This window comes from Falco rusticolus, chromosome 11, assembly GCF_015220075.1.
Source record: "Falco rusticolus isolate bFalRus1 chromosome 11, bFalRus1.pri, whole genome shotgun sequence".
Classification (NCBI taxonomy): domain Eukaryota; kingdom Metazoa; phylum Chordata; class Aves; order Falconiformes; family Falconidae; genus Falco; species Falco rusticolus.
The window spans coordinates 7,830,973-7,846,396 of record NC_051197.1 but is presented as its reverse complement, the minus strand read 5'-3'; the positions used below and the strand labels follow the sequence as shown (position 1 = coordinate 7,846,396).

Below are 15,424 nucleotides of genomic sequence, written 5' to 3'. Positions count from 1 at the left end.
GCAGCTGTAAAAACCTTAAAACAATCCTATACCCCACTGTCTGGTCACGCAACTATCACAAAGCAAGGCATAAATTTTGCCACTTATTGCAAATGTTTGCCAAGAGCTTCTATAACCCTTTTTAAAAACAGTAACAGGGATTTCTTGAGGGTGATTATGAGGCCATTTTATCCTTTAAATGAGTGCAAGGCTCTTCAATTTATGCCCGTGATTCTTGGTACAAAAACAAAATAATAACTTTTCAAGTTCATGTTTTACATAGATATGGAACATAACTAAAAAATCATAAGAAACAGGTTTACTAGAGAGATAGCACACTGTTTCGCTAAGATGCTGTGGACCAGACAGACATTATTAATTCACATTTCGAACAGCAACCGAGTATTTTCTTTGCATAGTAATTACAAAGTGATGTACTGCAGCACTATCATTACACTGGTGCTAAGATACTGTTGACCATTTCTATGTCATGTCTTCACAACAACTATGTTAAATATCCTCATCAGCTCCACTATCAAAAAAAAATTCTTCCTTTATTAAATGCAGTAATACACTTTAAACTGAAATATAAACTCTTAGTGAAATAACTTCTGTAACTCAATCAATAAAAGTAAATCATCAGTTCCCAACTATGTGAGCAATTTACAATATCAAGAATTTATAGATGTGCTCTGTATGAACTGATGGCGTTTTTAAAATACACAACAGAAGCTAATCTAAAGTGATAGCACCAACATGATTTACATAAGTACAATATTTTCAAGTATTTTCGCACCAAGCAAGCACTCTAAAATTGTGAAGTGTTTCCTTTCTTACTCAAGTTAAAAAAAACCCCAAACCACAAAACAACAACTTTTCCAGAACAACAGTTCATTAGCACCTCACTATTTATAAGTATAATTGGGTTGTTTGATGAGAAAACATGAGAGAACACTGTGCCTACTATAATTTGCACAAATACAAATTTCATTGTTTGAAAACAAATCAATTCAACGATTGTTTTTTTTTTAATATAAGTGTATATCATGCAATAATAGAAGTGATCCTATTATAGTTAACACAGGATAGAAAGGTTAAACCATGCTCTAGCATGCTTTAATTTACAAGCTGTAAATTAATTTCTTTTTAATTGCAAAAAAATGCTAACTTTAATTTTTCATTTATGATGCAACTAAACATAATTTATATGGATAGTAGTGCTATGCTATGTAGCTAGAGAGTACTGCTTTCCCCCTTCAAATAGCACAGGAACTAGGGACATAACCTAAGCAGTTTTATGAACATATTAAATGGCTTTCTTGTCATTTCATGATAACACCTTTTTAATAGCTAGCATTACGACAGAAGCCTTGCATAAAAATTCTACACCCTGAAAGTAAAACATAGCAAATATTCAAAATCAGAATAGCAAGCGATGGTTTTAATTGCAGTTTTTTAAAAATGCAGGGTTTTAAATTAGGTCTTGATCCCCAGAATCCTTAGCATCCTTAAATTACATGAGCAAAGCGATTCAACATGATTACTTCTAAAATATGGACAGCTCACATGACTGAGTATTTATGGAGCCAAACCTATAACCAAAATTATAACAATGACTCCTCATTACTTTCAAACTCAAATAAATTGATCCTTATCCTTTGAGAGTTTCTCTCAAATCCAACTACACTTACGGGTGGAGTGCAATAGAGACAGAACGAGAGAAAATAAGAAGGGAGACATAAACGTACACACAAAACTACAAGCGCTGACAAATCGAAAGCTAACAGATGTGTGACTTCTAATTAGTTATAATAATCTGTGCTTCGATGCTATTGGAATATGCCTCGCCTTCCCTTGGAAATCAAACAGCTTCCTTTGGAGTTTTAAACTCTCTGGGTGCTTCTAAATTTATTCATGAAAAAACCTTGCTTTCAGCAAATTTTAGGTATCTACAGTGATAACTTAATAAAAGAAAAATATTAAATTATAATTATCCTAAACAGACACAGTCTTGTGAAACTAACCCTACATTCATATGAAAATACAAAGCATTGACTATAATGAATTTGATTCATCCTTGGACACAAAGCTTTACCACAGTAAACTCAGTCAACTGTTGCTCTTGCTTTTATATTCATAGTACTTAAATAGCGCACTTTAAAACAAAAAAAACTCCAATTGGCTTTTCATACATCCACCCTCCCCAAAAATAACGCACTTGAAAAACCCAAATGATATGAAAAGGCTTCAAGGCCTCTTTTCTCCTTTTCACAGCACTTTTTTTTTATTTCTGTTTGCAGTAATCTGCCTTTCACTTTCTCATTGCTACAGAACAAACGAGGAGGCTCAGCACTTTGAAAAGGGGGCTCAATGTGTAATGGGTCCACTAGAATTAATTTAGTTGCACCAAATCCATTGAGCAGTGAGTTTTTTTTCTCTTCTCAAATCATTTTGAGTCGGATGCAGCCCCCAGCCTTTGTAATTCTAGTAAAGCACTTAAAGTGCACAGTAGGTGTTCATCAGGACCATCTGGTCAAAAGCAAAACAAGCTGCTGATTTTGCCTTTGAATAGAATGAAGCAAGTGTGAATTAGTCTCTTCAATTAGCACTATTACAACCTGTCAAGTGCATATTGTAAAACAGGATTATTACAGTATTGGTCACCAGTGCAATTATTTACTCTCTGCCTTTTCTTGCATATAAAAATGTCCATGTTTACTAGTTTTTGATAACTGAAGATCATTTCTTTAATGATATGCATGTCCAAATCAACCAAAACCAAATTACAGGTTATGAAACATATTCTGTCAGGAATATATTAAGCTTCGTAATTAATAGAGAAGTAGAAAAGTGCCCTTCCTTTATATCTTATGGCTGTTTCTGTTGCATAAAAAGAAAAAGAATAATAATTATATACCTTTATCAAGACTATCTCTTCGAAACCGATCTCTATATAGTCAGATATTAAGATATATTAAGTGCCTAATAAAGCTATCACTTTTGAACAGGTACATAAAAAAATATTTCCTTTTTATTTCCCAAGGAACTTTCTTTTTACCTAATTCCTAATACAAGACCATTTACAAAAAGTTTACCAAGGATTTCTTTCAGCAGATTCTTTTAAAAAAAACCAGCACAATTAAAATGTAAGACCAAAAAAACAAATCAAGAAGCTGATTTCACTTTATGAAATTTTTTTATCTCCTTGTTTAAAAAGTCAAAACCTGGCTTGCTAGCTGGTACTTATTTAGCACTGTAGAACACTAAGGCTATCACAGTGATAGATGTTTAAATTATGTATACTGCTGTTATGACTCACTATAAATTGAATATAATTTTCACATGACAGGTTTCTTTAAAAAGCAAACAAAACGTACAAATTTCACAAAAGAATATATGACTCAAGTACAATCAGTATAGCAACAGCTTATTTTACTAGCTTCTCTGATAGTACAAGAATAATTGAACAGTAGCGTAGAACATTTGTGTACTTCCTATTAAATACCAAATAGTGTTAGTTAGTTATTTTTATTAGCATTAAGAATAGTTTTCAACAATTTTAAGGCAGGTAAAAAAAATCTCAAAATATAGCACAAGTGTTTCTGAAACTATTAATGTGTATACCATATTTGGATTTCTCCATATTCTGATCTTTGGCAAATGTATTTTATTGTAATTACTTAGCTACAACATTAAAAAGGAGAACGTTATTTATATATACTTTTCAGGTCCCTATGCCAATGCCAGACCTTTACTGTGGATGACCTCACTCAACAACAATTGGCTTGAAAATATTTTGTACACATACCAAAAAATCAGATCTGAAAAAGGTACAAAACCTTCAGATGGATTATTTTTCTGCATGCTGAAGCTAACTCATCTGCTTACCTGTATTTACATATTGCATTTATTTGGGCCTTTTATATAAGGTTTCTGCCTGTATGTTTATAAATGGTCTTTTTGTATCTTGTTGTACATTCATCCACTTGTCAAAGTAGTTCTAAAAAAAAAATCAGCACAAAGGACTTCAAACTGTCATTAGGGTCTGTCAACACAGAATTTATAGTTTATCTCAGCCCAAGTAGTTGTATGCACAAATAGTTCCTCCTCCTGCCTGGAGTGCTATTGGATACATTGCTTTCCATATTCCACCTTAGGCAGTAAGTCTATAGGGAGCAAAGAACAAATATATTACCTATCACAGGTGACAGGGATGCTAAGCAGCTAGCCTCTGATTAGGTTATTGGTTAAAGGAACAGAATAAAGAGCAGATGCAGCTATGCAGAGGCAGCCAGTATTTAAGGACCCATCATCTTTGCATTGTTTGCACAGATTTTATGTTTTACTAGGAACTATAGTGCCCAGTATATGCTTTACCTAGTATTCTCAACTGCAATCGCCAGCAGTTACAAAATAAAATCATCAATTTACAAGAGGCCTGAGGTTTCTGCATATTTAACTCATCTACCCTTTAACAGTCACAGCTTGCGTACACTGGATACTTCTGTAATCCTGCACAAGATAATCACAAAAAGGCTTCATATTCTATACAAAAAGTAAAATAGACAAACACAAACTCCTTGTTTTTAACGGAGTTACCAAGTTTGTTAAAAAAATTTTGTTTCCCCTCCCCCCCCCCAAGTCACTGACTAAAAACACAAAAAGTGTGACGCATACTATTGTGACAACAACTCAAATTCAAGAAGTTTTTCACAAATTAGTTTGCTCCAGGATGAGAACACAAACTTGCTTTTCATGAAACTTTAAAATATTCCCCCCTCTGAAAAGGGCTGCCCTTTGTTTCCATCAAATACTATAACTACCATATGCAAAAAGGAAAAGTACTATAAATGGTCACTTCTACATGGGAACAAGTTCGCACGAATAGACAGAAAACAAATTATGTTGAATGTGGCAACGGCTTGTAATAATTTAGCACATAGCTTCTCAATAAAAAATTAAAAATTCTCTCACTCCAGTTACAGACTGCCTTTACAAATTATCTTTGCAGAATAAAGAGCAAGAATTCAGACGGAAAACTCATTTTAATCTTGTAAGTATTAGGAGTTCAATTTATTAGAATTGTCCTTATTTAATACGTTGGAAATGTACTAATTTACACTCTCCAAACTGGCACAAAACCTACTAATTTCCACTTTAAAATGCAGATCATGGAAAAAAGTAACCATGATATCTCCCAGAACAGTATCTGCCCAGAATTAATTTAATACTGCAATTCTACAAGAACAAACAGATGTCAGAAGCCTGTGACACAGATTAATTTGCAATTTAAACCAACATTTTATCATTAACTTTCCAAGTTAACAATGCCCCTGCCCAATGCAAAAAAAAAATAAATCCAATATCCAGAATTTTGGACAAGTGCAGTTTAATTTTTTACTTAATTTCTGAAGATTCCGTATAGGCTCACAATCCCACATCAATGTAACTGAATGTAACTTGTATTTTTTGAACTGAGAAATAAAATTTTATTACTTAAACAGTTGAAGATTTAGATAAAGCATGTTAAAAAAAAAAAAAAGGCATTTTGAAGTGCCATCCAAAATCTAACCACTGAATTAATATGCAAGAAATTGTGGAAGCAGACGTGAGCCCTACGGCTTTAGGCTTCTTTCAGAGAATTTTCTGTCAGATTGCTTCCCCATTAAACACCAAGATTTCTTCAAAATAACAAATCATCCAAGTATCATTTACTATTAAACATGCATTCTAAACAATAATAAAAAAGATGACAGAGAAGTGAAACAATAGTCATTTCAGAAAGCACAGTTGAGAGCTCGCTGGATTTTTCATTTAGTCCACTGCAAAATATTTATGACAGTTTGGAAAGGGTGGTGGGCTTGGGTTTTGGTGTGGTGGTTTGGTTGGTTAGTTAGTTGGGTTTCCTGAGACACTTGGAAAAAACATCTATTCCTTAAAATTCACAGTACTAATAATAACAACAAATGAACAACTAGCCCTGGAGAGACAGTTGAATCCAATTGTGGCAAGCAGTAGAACATTTATAGAATTTTAAATATTTCTTTTAATAATTGATGTACTCATTTTGAATCTTTCTGCATAGGATATAAAGTGTGAGTAGACTGCATTAACACTGCTTAAACATTTCAACTTGTCAGTATGGCCAAGTCGATTTCTGAAATATTTGCAGTATTTTCCCATCGAAACAGTAATAAAGGTAGAATAAATATATGCCACTGCTTTATAATCACTGAACATTAATGAATATTTTATGTCTTTTTAAATCTCCCTGTTTAATTTAAAAGGGTGAAATTAAGTCTCCTCCCTGCAATATGCCAATTATCTGTAAATCAAACAATAACTTGGCCATTATACTCCTTTTTGTTAATATACCAGAAGCTAATTTGAAAACACTGAACAGCATTTTTAGGTAATAATTGAATAGTCCTTCCTGCCCTCTTGTGGTTGGCAACTGCAGCTCACATAGAGCTTTTCCACGACTACAAAAATATACCAGAAGGAAAGTAAACTATTAATTTGTTAAAGTGTAAACAAGGGGGAGGGGGGGGGGGGGTGGTTAAAAAAAAAAAAAAAAAAAAGTTAACAGTCCCTGGAGAGGAGAGAAGAGAAGGAAAGGTGTCACCGGTTCCTCCAAATCTCACAGACTAGCTAGATTCATCAATCATTTGTTACAATGCTCACTCTATGCTAGAAGAAAAAAATTAATAATCCATTAGGAAATTAATATACAAAACAGTCCTTGTTTTCTGTAATTAGACAAGTGTTTGCCAACCCTTTCACCTCAGCCAAAATCCCAGTGATCTCCACAAGACTTTGAGCAGACAGACATATTCACCTGTTTAACATCAGCTGCACAGAAAGGTCCGGAGTTCTCTTTTCATTTCAGCCTCTGAAATGTTCTCAATAATTTTATACACTCTGTTGGATGTAATATTTAGATACAAGACAGAAAAGCAAAGAAAGGTGTTTGACCCTCACACTGGTTATAGGGTTGTAGATGTTTTGGGTTTTTTATGTTGGTTGTTTAATAGGGAAAATCATAACTGCCTTTTAAATTACATCGACTGTATATTAACTTATTGACTGTAACCTGCCATTCCCAACAAGAAAACTTCAGTGCACATAAAGGCAGCCTAGATTCCCACACATCGTCACAGTTTTCTGGTTCCTTTAACCTGGGTGAGACCCACCAGCAAAGCAGTAATTGATACAGCATAGATAAAAAACAAACAGATACTATGTATGTATGTGTTTTCTTTTAGAATCTCACAATTTAAAAATTAAAAGCAAATATTCTGATAATTTATTTCCGTAGATATTCAAATTATTTTAATTGTAAAGAGTCAGCATGGCTTCTCAAAAAACAAATTGATGCAAGTATGTTTGTTTGCTTATATTACTAAAAAAAAAAAAACCAACACAGACACACACAAACACAAAACCACACACACACAAAACCCATACCTTACTAAAATACGTTTAAACAGGTAAAGTAGAAAACAGCATTTCACATAGAGGAAAGATCAGAATTTAGATCTTAAGAATAACAGGACTCACAATGAAAACAGTTAATGATCATTTTCATTGCTGTATGACATACTGCTCCTATAGCTAATATTACAGAACTTAAAATAATTCTGTCTACAATATCAGCATATGACATGAAAAACTTCAATAAAATCTGATCAACCCTAAAAGATTGAGAGAAGTGTCAGACCAATAGCAAACATACATTTAATTTGAAAAGCAAACATTTAACCTTATTGTTTTGCAACGTGAATTCTGAAGAGTCACAGTTCTAGACTGTTTGTTGTTTCCAGAAATGAGGGGGTTATATGAAAAATAACATCCAAAACATCTGGCATTAGACGAGTGCTAGGCAACAACCTTTGGCTTTAGCAAGAAGTTGTAAAAATATGCAAGGACTGCTTTGTTCTAAATTCAGTGACTCCAGAGTCATGTTAAAGGTATTTGTCCCTGTAAGACTTAATTCTGATGAAGTTCTCTACAATATCACCCCTTGCTGGCCATTCTACAGAACAGCAGTGACGCCCATTATACACAAAACCATTTGGCTCCCAAGCCAGTAAGAATTACAGCACTAGCACAGCAACCAGTAATAGCAGAGGTGCCTACAAGATGGAGATGGAGCTGGTTAAAAGAAGGGAAGACAAAGGGAGTTTCAAGGAAATTAAACATAAAATGTAATTTGAATAACTGTCTTTCCTCACCACTCTAGAAAAACTCAGTAAACACTGCATGTATTTTGCTACTACAATGCAAAAAGAAACATCTTTTCTGTATAATTTAATAGAAAACCTTTTTAAGGCCAAGTTCTTTAATCAAATTACAGCAATCTTGATGATCCAACCAAAAAATGACTAATAAAATAAAGGCATATCCATCAAGACCACGTAAACCTTCTTTAACAGATTTGGCATTAGCTATAATGAGCTACATTTATTCTTCAGCTGTGAAACAGCACTCACCTCCTGAATGGTACTGCTTCCTGAGAAGTTGAGGTTGTACTCCCGCTGGACTTCTCGATGGGTGACGATCAGCATGAAGTTTTGATTTAATGACTCCTGCAGGGCACTGAAATGGTTGAAAGAAAAACAAGAAAATCAGGGATAAGCATGTTATAGCTTGTTTTACAGTTAGATGCAGAAACCCCAGGGTACCCTAAACTCTACATGGACATGTCCAGGCACAACATCATCATCTCTCTTTTCACTCTTAAATGCAAGGAAGCATGCTGAGAATGACCAAAGGCCATTCCTGAACTCCTTCCTTAATAAGGTGACTGCAGCCTTTAAAGCTCTTCTGATGTTAAGTATTCTCAAAATTCAGAGTCACATTATCTTCACAAACATCAGGTATACTTAGCACTCATAAAGCCATTAATACCAGACTTGTAAGCATAGTGATGACCAGACAAAATATCAAGCTACAATGCACATTAAAAACTGATGGTAAGTAGAACAAGGCAAAGCATGCTCTCGCTTCTCTAGGGTTACCTGAAGCATAAACCAAGTGGAAATTCTTCCGCTTAGTTTCATTCAAAGCACATAAATCCAGCTAACTAGAACTAGAAAACTAACCACAGCAAAATTCTCATGGGGGTATTGAGCATTTAGAAAAGTTAGTTCTGCTCAAATTGTTTAAAACATACATTAAAATGTCTTCAATCATATGAATTAAAACAAAATAAATCTTAAGATACAGATTAAATAGGCCAACTATATACTCATGTTGCCACAAATGTGGGATTTTTTGTGTGATTTTCCTGGTAACAAAACATCTGGATGTTAAAAAGGCATCCTGTTTCCTTAATCAGGTACAAAATTATGCAGCTATCTACTTCTCAAAATAAAAGGCAGGACTTCTGTTACAGACATGGCAATTGCAGCTGCGTACAATCTTATACAGGCTGCAGCAACATGGTAACACAGCTTGGATTTCTAAACATTTATGCAGACTTGACCTGTTCAGTGGCATATGGAATTAAATTGAGCTTATTTGATTCTTTTTGGTTTTATCACATACTCTTAAAAGAATGACAGACTGGATTTTTTTTCTTCACATCTTCACTATTCCATGACACTTCAAGATGTCATTCCTTTTAGCAATAAAGGGCAAATTCTGTACGCAGACGAACACAGCTGTATCTTAAGATACAAGACGAGAAGAAAGACGGCTAGATTATTTGAAACCTGATTTGTTAGTTTTAACTTCTACCGGAATTACTGATCTGCAGTTTTGCTGCTCAGATCGTAATGAACCCATGCAATACTCAGGATGCTTTAGCAAGAGATGCACAATCTGCTTTAACATCTTAAGAAAGATTACCTTACAAAAACATCTTCACTCAGCAACTTAATTTGGATTCTGTGACATCTTAAACATAACAATCACATACTACAAAACAAAATCATGAAGTGCTATTTCTCATCTTTTATCATTTTGTAATATGGAAGATAAATATAAATTACTGTCAATGCTAAGTATGATCAAGTGTATGAGACACACTACAAATGTAATTGAAGGCATTAATTTATGCTGGACATGAAGTTAGCTGCATTTGTCACACAAACTTGTAAGAAAAGGCCTAAAAAAAAAAATATCTTTAAAAAGTCAACAGTACCTCAAAAGGGGGGGGGGGGGGGGGGGGAGAAGAAAAAGATACTTCTGAAAAGTTGTATGTCTATTTACAAAGGTAATCCTAACTTGATTGTAAATAGGTTTGACATTGCCATAACCATATTTTCTTTTGGCAAATATTCAGCAGCAACTACAATACCCTGCTGTGCTTTTTCAGATTCTAATTTTTTTATTTGTTTTCAACAAATACTGGAGGCGAATGACATATTTAATTGCTCTGAAAACATTAATTACAGCATATGTGAATGGCTCTGAATTCCATACAGAATCACACAAGGCTCTGTTACAGCTATTTTTTTACTCTATCTGAAAATCTGTAAACTGATAACGTGACTCACATTTTCATTCTGTAATTGATGTAAACATAAAATGAAACAGGCTAGTTCGATTAAACCCTCAGTCTCTCAAGGTATGCATGATACACAAACTTCAGTACTATCCAAAATACAGCATGCTAATAAAAACCATCTGTTCATAGGAAAGGTTTTCCACTTCTCTATTCCATGTGGATGTGATAGCAAAGAGTATTTATAAAAGGAAAGAACACCATTCAAACAGTTCATTTAAATAAAGTGCCTTAAAATTTATGAAAAGCCTCGATTTTTGCAGTAACTAACAATTTTGACACCTCTACTTTTTGGATTTCTAAACACCACAAGCTGAATGTTGTTAACAAGCAAAATCTCAGTACATAGTCATAGCCAAATCCCAAACCAAATCCAGTCAAAAAAAGCTGCTAAAAACTAAGCTAGCTAAAAAAACCCAAACCAACCAACCAACCAACCACAAAACTGAAAAAAATAGGAAAAAATAGGTTTTGAAAGTTTTGGCAATTAAAGTGCATGGTTAATTATTCAGCTTTCCTTCAGAAAAATAACATAATGAGGAACATTACTTCTGCTTACACAGAAATGCAGTGGTCAACTGATCCAATCTTTTGAGCTCTTAGATCAAAACTTCATGTGATCTGACAGCCACAAGACCTGGGCCATGTAAGTTGACAAGTCAATGGGAAGAGGAATTGATGGCACATCCACCGAGACGTTTATGCCAACAACTTCCTAGGGTTTTTTTGAGCCATTTTGTGCCAACAATAATAAGCCCTCTGTGGGATGGGGTTGATTTGAACATACAGCTGGACAGCCAGTGATGTCAGTCCCTTCCCATACACAGTTCCTCCAGCAACTAGGGATGTAGATTGCCCCAAATTATTTGTGCCAATAGAAATCAGCTTCCAAAACACACCCTACCCTAAAATTATGTTTTCAGCCATTAAGGCTAGGATCAAACATACCAGATAAGTTGAATTTAAAGGCAGCTTCTCATTGACAGTAAGCTGAAGCTTACTTTTAATTCTTTTCAGGTGCACATAACTCTATTGAGAAGACTGACTTTGAACACAGTGCAGACTTCTAAAATTCTGGCTTCAGTGTTTGCAGCTGATTCATCTTCCTGCAAATGTTTTCAGTTGACTAGAATCTTCCAAATGAAATATCTGCACTAAAAGGGGGGGGGGGGGGGGCGGGAAATCAGGGTCAAACTCCAGGTCCATTACAGTCCAGACAAATTTTCTTCCCCCCTCCCCTTTTTTTTTTGCCATCACTGCTAAACAGAATTTAATTAATCTGAAAATTAATTAGTGGGAAAAGAAAACTGAATTCTAGAAACAGGACTAAAGTAGGCCATTCTTATCAGCACCGTTCCCCCCTGCTGCAAAACCTAGCTTTCAAAAACATTTGCTAGTGGGTTATATACTGCCATTACTTTTTTTATTTCCTCAGCTGAATGATTGTATATTTGCCACTCAGCACAGGAGGCAAAGGAGCTCAATGGTATTTTTGGTCACCTATCTCCCATTAAAGGAACTCTGCCTACACCCAAAAAAGAAGTCCAAAAACAGAGAAAAGGAAATAGACCTGAGCACAGGTATCACTCTGATCAGTTCTAGCAAGAGAGACTTGGACCAGTTTAGTATTTCATATAGATTGCCTATATAGCATCAGTTATTGGCATTATCGCAATACACAGAAACTGCAAAGGCAGACCAGGATTCAGCTGGGGTTGAAACTCTACGATATGCAAACACAAATGTTCCTCTTTGAAGCTTAAATTTCAAGCAACAGAAGTTGCAAGAATATTTTTTTTTCCCCACCAAACTCAAAATATCAAAACTCAGTTAAGAGTCTGGAAAGAGTTTATTCCCTAGCTACTCCATACAAATTCCAATACAGTAGAATTTATAAATCACAAGTCTAATAAATTAAGAACAGAAACAATATTTAGCCAAAAAATGTGTAACAGCAAATAACGCTAATCTTAGGGGACAGCAACTGTTCAATCAAGTCTATGCAATGCTGAAGCAAGATGGTATTATTGACATTTATTATATTTTAAGCCTCCAGTTTTACTGCTTTTCTATTGCTCTGTAACACTTAATATATAAAATAGATTGGTTGTATATAGTGTTAAGTGACTGCCTTAATGCTTTGATTTTTGATGCAATACTTTGCTTTAATAGCATTTTTCTTTGATATTTTAGTAATAATTTAAGCTTTGAAACAAAAAGTGTATCTTTAATCAATAATCAGCAAATGCTCCTGTTCATTGCAGTTCTGTAAGTTTTTATGAAACACATTCAGTATTTCCCATTAGGCAGTATCTTCCTCAGTCACATGGAGATTTCCCCAGAAAACTCTGAATTTTATATAAATAGGTATGACACAAGGTAATTAACATTTCCATTTTAAACTTACAGATTAATACAAGCTCATGTCAACAGAAGTCCAAATTTACTGTAATTGCAGATTATTTACATTAAAACAAAATAAGAAATCAGTATGTAAATGTAATGTTTGTTGTAGCTAATGCAGCAGGAGGTGGTAGATTAGGTTCAAACAGCAATCAGTTAGCAAATCTGGCTAACATGTAAATGAGCAGAAGCCCTTTTGTTTACATTCTATTGAATTTTAAACTTCAGGATTTTTAAACTGTCTCATGAGCAGATGTGAAAATAAAACATTAATCTTACCATTCTTACTGAAGCTTTCAAAGTAACTAAAGCAAGGCACTGCTCCTGTCCAGCTAAACAGACAATACTAATAACTGGAGTTGCAGGTTACATTGCTCTTAATTAACACTCTGCTACAGTTGATAACACACAAGATGACACATGCCACAATCACCACTGCTCTGCAACGTCCTAAAACACAGGCATTCAGCAATATATGGACCCATTACTTGAAAGACAGGGGTTGTGGGTTTTTGTCCTACTACACAGATGCTAACACTTCTTAAATAATTTACAATCGTTTAGCAAAATACATTCTTTGTAATAATCTCCAAGGTATGCACCTGGTCAAATAGCTTGCAATTGTTTTGAACTTGCCAATGATTCATCAGGTATAACGAAGTATCTAAAACTTTCAGCTATTTCACAAAAAAGTATAAATACAAAATATGTTATGCCCCATTAAAGTGACAACCAAAGAAAAAACTGATAAGAAGTATCTCCCAAAACACACAGGAGAGAAAGGAGAGACTATCCAGGTGACCTAGCTCCATGGCTAGACTCGTGTGCCTACGCTTTTGATGCCCCTCTCTTGCATTCTCCTAAACCTTTTTCCTGAACTGGGTATTGCCAGCTTTCAAGAAGCACCCCAGGCAACAAAGGCAAGGAATCACAGCCTGAGGAAGCAAAGTATCTAATCTGACCAAGCTGGTGCAAGGCATTTCTCCCCCTGGAGAATTAAATGATGAACGTTCTTTGGCACCTTTCCTTTTAAGGCTGCTTTCCAAAAGAAATTGTGTTCTTCTCCACCCACTTTTCCCATCTGGTAACTTTTGAACATATTCACTAGTCTGACGGTGTTATAAAGGTCTCAAAGATTGGGTGTAAATCAACAGCCAGGTAGAGGAAAGAGACCCAAATTACTACCCACCCTAGTGAAAGGCTGTATTACAAACATAGTATTTTATACTCCATCCATCTGACCTCTGGCCAATGATCTCAGAACTACCCACAGCACACAATTTCACCTTTCTTTCAATACTACCTGACTACCAGCTGGAGAACAGAGGCACGCCAGGCCAACTGCCTATGCAGGGATTAGTGCTACAAAACATAAGAGGAAAAATTGGAGGCAGTGTCAGAGGTAGGCAGATCATGGGATCTGCACAGAGAGGGAGGGATGGGTCACTGCAGCTGCTGGGATAAGGCAGGAATTCACTAGAAATCAGGTTTCATTACATCCACAGACCATATTGTTATTATTACGGATATTGTGCACAGATAAGTATGGCTTTACCAACTTGAAATCGTGGAAGCAGGGCATGTAACTGTACAGATGGTATTTGACATTTAAATTTAATCTTTACACCTCAATTTACTAGCATGCAGCAGTAATTCACTGGGTTTCTATTACCTATAAAAACTTTAGATATGCCACTGATGAACAAAAACACCCTAGGAGATTTTTTGCTTGTTTAAACTGCAGGATTACTTTGCCATTACATTCAGATGCTAGTTTTAAGTCAGACTGAATGGACTTAACCCAGAACTGTCACAATAAACTTCAGTGTCTATGTACCAATACACTGGAAAAGGATGTTTCAGACACTCTTCTCCCTCAGTGCCAAGAACAGGCACAAGCTGGAGTTTCTAGAGTTGTGACCAGCTTGCTCCTTTTTAGAAGGGCACACACATAAAATACCACATACTGAAATCTCAGGCTTTTCAAATATCACTTTCTGGAGATACTCAAATCACAACTATTTATTTCTGGCTCAAAACAGAAGGTATTTGAAAAAAATGGCAGATGAACTCACAAAGTAAGAGGCAAAGTTCCTTAACATCCATTAATAACAGATGTGAGCATGATGCTTTTAAAAATTGTGGGTAACAAACTAATCCGAGTAATAACTGACCTAACAGTAGGCAGTAAACAGTGTAACTGGGTTTGGTACGTTGCCTCAATTAGATGTGTTTTGATCTGCATTGATGGTTTAATTGGAGGCAAGCCTCCCCTTTCATCTAGAATTTATGACTTCAGGGAGATGATCTAGCCTTCAAATTATCCTTGTTTAAATAGCCACTAATTAATCATCGTTTGCTATCCCAAAGCTACCAACTTTATCTTAAAAAAATCCAGAACTAATCTCCAGTATGAAACAAGTATAAACTGCAAAGGTAACAACCACTTTGATTTTACTAGCGAGTAAAATACTTTGAAACTATTCATCCAATAAAAAAAAGCCTAAGTACTGTTTTTAAAAAGTTTGTTAT

At 35.0% G+C, this 15,424-nt stretch overlaps 1 protein-coding gene across 1 annotated transcript in view; it reads right to left on the bottom strand.

Moving 5' to 3' along the window:
• The window catches only part of FAF1 (Fas associated factor 1), a 171,571-nt gene that overhangs the window by 111,316 nt on the left and 44,831 nt on the right, over positions 1-15,424 (bottom strand). Inside the window, exon 7 of the mRNA XM_037404855.1 lies at positions 8,472-8,577. Coding sequence (XP_037260752.1) covers positions 8,472-8,577 — 106 coding nt within the window. The remainder of the gene's footprint in view (positions 1-8,471; positions 8,578-15,424) is intronic.